The following is a 5,826-nucleotide window of genomic DNA, read 5'->3' as shown; positions in this document are numbered from 1 at the left end:
CATAAAAATTATCTTAAAAAACATTAGGGGGTCATTTCCTACGGTTTCAGAAAATACCCTTTACCAAATGTCTCGGAACCCAAGAGTGCTCATTTAGAAGCTGTTGATAAGTTTCTACCCAGACACCTATCAGAGAATAGTGCTACTTCCCAGGAGGAAACGGGGCAAGCTTTGAGTCTAGGGAGGGATGGGATGGCTGATGGGAGACATGGGAGACTAGTACAAGATTAGTCTGGAGATGGCTCATGCCTTTGCATCCTTAGTTCTTATGGAAGGCCTAAGTATACCCTAAGTGAAGGGACAGACACCGATTTCTAAAAACACATTACTGTGCTGACAGCTGAGTGCCAGAGATGGTTTTTCTAGGAATTCCCATATCCCTTAATGATTTTTTGGAGAACTTTGGCTACGAGAGGGTAGTTTCTTTCTGATCTTTACAGGAAGTAGGAGCTCCTAGCATCTTAGTGATCTTTAGTCTCCTTCCACTCTAGAATTAAATGTTTGGGTGTTAATGTAGCTGGTGAAGTGATACAGAGACTCCTTTTCAGATGAACATCTCTTCTGATTCTCCTAAGAGAGAAGCATGAACACCTTGGACAGCGCTTCAAGAAAGGGAGAAGCCCAAAGAGGAGAGCCATTGCCAACAGGTGATCCCAATCCATCTCATGTCTCCACCAGTGGATGGGTCCTTCAGAGGCTGAGCTGAGCTGGACCTGGGTGTTCCTGAAGCCAGGCACCTTTCTGTCCAGCAGAACAAAGCTTGCCACGGAAATGCTAGGCACCATCTTTAGTTGTTTCCTCTCTGCCTTTAGAACCAGGAAAGAATGATCTGTTTGTCCCCTCCCAGGACCTCCCATGTGTTATATGCTTGGACTAGCTTTCCCTTTAGATCTGTGTTTCCTCCTCCCCCATCTGCTGAAGACCACCAAGTGGTGCTGCCTCAAGGGCCCAGCCACAGCATCTTGTGGTTCTGATAGACCCCAGAACAACTACCACAGCTCAGCCCGGGTGCCTCCAAGGTCTGGGAAACAAACAGAAACAATAAACAGAAAACACACACACACACACAATGTGACTTTAAAAGAGAGGTCTCCATAAAACCCTCAGAAGGGGCGTTGTGCTTGCTTTGAAGACATCAAAGGAAAATGGACCCACAGGCAGCCCATAAGATCATTCCTTATGACTAACATTGATGGGGACAGGGAGGGTAGAAGGATGAGTATCGCAGAAATGCCGAGGCCTCCTCCCTCAGCTCCCCCTGTGACTGCCCCATGGTACAGCATTAAATCGTCTGACCTTCATCACCACTACTTGGCAGACTTTACCACCTGTTCATAGGGGGGAGGTGGTGTATTACAGTAGGAGGGTGGGGGTGGATAAACTGGGGTGCCCTGCGGTGAGTTGGGCTGGACGTGGAAAGCCATCGCCATTGGGTTCATCACAGCTCCTCCAGGATCAGTGTAATATGGCATGCTTGGTTGCTGGGCTCCTGAAAGAAAAGGGGGAAAAAAGGAAATAAGCATCGCACAGATGGATAGCCTGGATTTGGAATCACAAGATGTGGCTTAGAATCCCATCTCTGCTGTTTACTATCTATTTATTCCCTGGGCCACAATGCCCTCTTCTGTAAGATGACCTCTAGAGTCCTTTCTAGCTCTAAACTTCTGATTCTTAGCTGGACATTTTAGCTGGACAGTAAAGCCCTTCCCACAAGGACCATCATGTCAGAACCAAAAGGGTCAATTCCTTCGTTTATCTCCTACTTCATCAATGAGGAAACTGAGGCCCAGGGAGGCTCAGTAACTTGTGCAAAGTCATAATTATTTAGTAGTAAATCCAGGTCCAGAATTCAGTTCTCTTGGTTCTTAGTATGGTGCTTTTTCTACCATGCCATCCCTGCTTATTGCACAGGACTCTTCTGAGTTCTCTCTATATTCCAACCCAACTGGCCTCCCACATTAACATTCCATTTCCTATCAGTGTACTTTTCAATAGACTTTATCATATGACTTGATTACAATACTTCTTCCCTTCCATCTGCAAGCAGCTCTAGCTTGCAGATGCAACTCTTGGAGGCTAGGTGGCTCAGTGGATAGAGAGACAAGCCTAGAGATGGAAGGTCCTAGGATCAAATTTGGCTTCAGATACTTCCTATCTGCATGACCCTGGGCAAGTCACTTAACCCCTTTGCCTAGCCCTTATCACTCTTCTGTCACGGAACCAATAAATAATGATTCTAAAATGGAAGGTAAGAGTTTAAAAAAAAACAATAGTTTATATGACATCTCCCATATTAGTCCTTTCCTGATTACTTTAGTAACTAATGCCCCCCACCCCAACATTATTTAGAATTTATTTTGCATTTACAGGGGATCCTTATAATCAGAATATTCATTAGCCAAGTCATCCTACACTTTTGAGGTTGTATTTTATATTGGTCTGGACTTGTAATCTCCATGCATATAAGGAATTCCCTCTCCCAAAACAGATCAAAATCTGACCAGCAACTAAAGAGTCCTAGAAAGTTACCTCCCAGCACTGAGGATTAAGTGACTGTCTCAGAGTTAGAGAACCAATATGTATTTAGGATAGACTTAAATCTAGACTCTCAATCCATTATGTCAAACTACTTCCCTACAAGGTGTTGAGAAACAAAGCGTAAAAATATTTGCTAATGAACTGACCACTTAGAAAAATAGTCCCCTTTCAAACATCCTTCCCCCTAAACACAAATTTCTATCACTGCCAATCCCCTCATTACTTCCTTACTTTCCAAATGGCTGATTGTACTGCAGAAGAGAATAATTTACATATCAAAGAATTAAGGAATGTTCTTGGGAAAATTGATGAAGCCCTTATATTGTCTCCCCCCCTCCCCATGGCCATCTTTATAAGTCACAAGGTGAGGATGTTATATTGGGTTGTTATACAGTTTTGCCAGAAAACTTATGCCAAAAAATCCTAATCAATGTTTGGTTCATTCCAAGGATTAGAGCATAGTTTCATTTATAATCTTAAATGTAAGATAAAATGGACTTATTTCCATAATTTTTCATTGCATGTTTCAAGATAAATTCCCAATTAACTCTTTTTTTAAAAAATACAATCTTCCATGAAATGTTGGTCCTCATTTTAGGAGAATTTACTTAAATTAGTCATTTTCTGCTACCAATTACTTGTATCTTTGAATAACTGGGAATTTCTCTCATGTGTATTTGTATACATATCATTTCCTCTAATGAAATGTAAGTTCCTTGAAGGCAGACATTGTTTCATTTAAGTCTTTGCACAGAATCTGGCCCATGATGGATGCTTGATTAATGCCTGTTGATTTAAATTGAAAATTGAAGACATCTACATTCCCTGCTCCCTCCCACACTGTCTGCCTGTAATTGCTGTGTGAGAGCTCTTATCTCCAAGTACAAGTGGGATGATTGTAAATTGAGGGGCCTAATTCTCACTTATCACTCAACGTTCTTTGGCATGACAGATTTACAAACCCATCACGATCCTGTAATTAGCTAACTCACCCCCCCAGAAGGAGGAAACAAGTCATTCAGATTAACTTCACTTTAGAGTGAAAGAAACTACCCAATGAACATCTCTGGCAAAACTAGGAAGAGATTAGTACCTGTGAGTAAAGAACTCTTTAATTAGCTTCTCAACTCTATTGCTAGAGATCTCATTTTTCTCAAGGATGAGCAAATGAGATGGGGATGGATATGGGAGATGGAGCTCCTCTGCTCTGCTATTCCCTAGGAAGGAAATTGGAACATCCCACCTTTTTACTTTCCCCTGAAAACTCCCCAAGTATAGGACTTGGTAGCCATAGAACTGAGACTAGTAGAGGAGGAAAAGTTTGTCTTTTCTTCCCTCTTCAAGGGACTAGGTGATATGACGGAAAGTACTCCATACTTGAACTCAGGAGAAACCTGGGTTCTCATCCCACCTGTCCCCCCTTGGTATAACCTTGGGCAAATGATTGAACTTTTTTTGGATCTCAATTTCTGCAGAATGAGGGGGTTGTACTAGATGGCTTCTAAGGCTCCTTTACAGTTCTAAAATTTTATCAATCTACAGTGTCAAAGGATCTTAGACTTAGAGGTCATTTCCAACCCTTTTCATTTTACAAGTGAGGAAACTGAGAGCCATAAAGATTAAGTGGTCACCCAGGTTGTGAACAACAGAGATGGGATTTGAATCCAGATCCTCTAATTTCATTGCACCAGATTCTTTCCATTGTGTCAAAGAATGGGGTATAAAAGAGTTGGCTTTAGAATAAACCAGTTTTCAAAGGTCCATATTAGCTCACCCACTACACAATCTAAGCAATGTAGTACAATAGAAAAAGGATTGGACTTAAGAGTCAGAGGACCTGGGTTTAATTATCCTCCCACTGCCACTTACCATATGTGACTTTGGGACTCAGTTTCCTCATCTGCAAAATGAGAAGCTAAACTAGATCTCTTCCAAGTTCCCTTCCATCTAGAGGCTAGATTTAGGATCTAGGATTCTGTGAACACGAATGCATGATCTTACTTACAGTTGGAACATACTAAATGTTCATTCTGTGAACCAATGAATTAACAAACACATGCACCAGCTGCATTTCTTAGAGGTAACACCATCACCAAACTGAAGCAAACAGGCAAATCAAACTTGTGGACAATCTGTGCCTAATTTAAGCCCCAGAGATCTTTCCAATCTAGCCTTTCACGGAAGCAGGCGTCTCTGTGTATGCTGTGTGTTCTCCTTTCTGACATGTTTTCTGCAATGTCTGACAGCACAGTAATAATGCCTTAGGTGTAAAGAATGCCTGTTTTCAAGGAGTGCCAAGCATTGGCTCCATGGCAGGTCCCCTCATTTATTCGAACACCGTCCCTGTGGGCCAAATGATCTTCCAAAGCAAAGACATTTCGACAATGTGTCAGAATGCCCCAGGACTGACATTTTCCTAGCTCTAAATCAGCTTTGGCAGGTTGACGAAAATCCAGTATGGGCGGGAATTTATACCATGAGTCCTAAGAGATGCAGGGAACACACGAGGATATTGAGAAGCAGTTGACAGAGTTGACAGGGCATTGGCAACAGAGCAGTGGCCCACGTGGAAAGGCACCCATGGGGGAGCCATCACATGGCAAAAAGACATTCAGGGAATTTTGTAGAATTACCTCGCAGGTTGATCTCTAGTGTATGCTCTTCGGAAAAAGAGACTCCCCACTCAGAGCCCTGCTGCTGCGAGGATTGATGGTGGACACCACCTCCCCTTTACAATTGAACAGATGTACCCCACCTTGTAATATAAGAGTCTGTGACTTAAGGATGTCTGAATTATAAACATCCTTTAACAATAAATGATCTTCCATCTATCCCCCTCAAACTCTGCTACTTCTATATTAGAAGGTCCCAGACATTACTATATCCCAAACCTATCCCTTCCAGTGATAGTTTCTGCTTCATATTATCCTTCTTTTTCTTCCTTCCTCCTCCTCCTCCTTCTCCTCCTCCTCCTCCTCCTCCTCCTCCTCCTCCTCCTCCTCCTCCTCCTCCATCACTATAGCTTTTGTTACAATAGATTCAGACCCAGCTGCTGCTACCACTCATCCAAAAGCCAGACTGTGGCCAACAACATGGATGGCAACCTGCTGAAGACCCATATTGTCCATGGCTCTGGCTAAAAAACCAGATCAGCTAACTGTGGAAGACCTGATTCCCCCGAGACCCTGGGGTCACCACTGATTCATGCTTCCCCTTCCCCACAGCTAAGTTGAGAACCCACTTAATATGGGCATCTGACTGAGTTTACATTGACACAGAATAATACAT

At 42.8% G+C, this 5,826-nt stretch overlaps 1 protein-coding gene across 1 annotated transcript in view; it reads right to left on the bottom strand.

The window, feature by feature from the left end:
• Positions 1-1,063: 1,063 nt before the first annotated feature.
• The window catches only part of VOPP1 (VOPP1 WW domain binding protein), a 201,501-nt gene continuing 196,738 nt past the window's right edge, over positions 1,064-5,826 (bottom strand). Inside the window, exon 5 of the mRNA XM_044671058.1 lies at positions 1,064-1,489. Coding sequence (XP_044526993.1) covers positions 1,308-1,489 — 182 coding nt within the window. The 3' untranslated portion in view covers positions 1,064-1,307. The remainder of the gene's footprint in view (positions 1,490-5,826) is intronic.

This window comes from Gracilinanus agilis, chromosome 1 (assembly GCF_016433145.1).
Source record: "Gracilinanus agilis isolate LMUSP501 chromosome 1, AgileGrace, whole genome shotgun sequence".
NCBI classification, from domain to species: domain Eukaryota; kingdom Metazoa; phylum Chordata; class Mammalia; order Didelphimorphia; family Didelphidae; genus Gracilinanus; species Gracilinanus agilis.
This window is presented reverse-complemented; position numbering and strand designations above follow the sequence as displayed.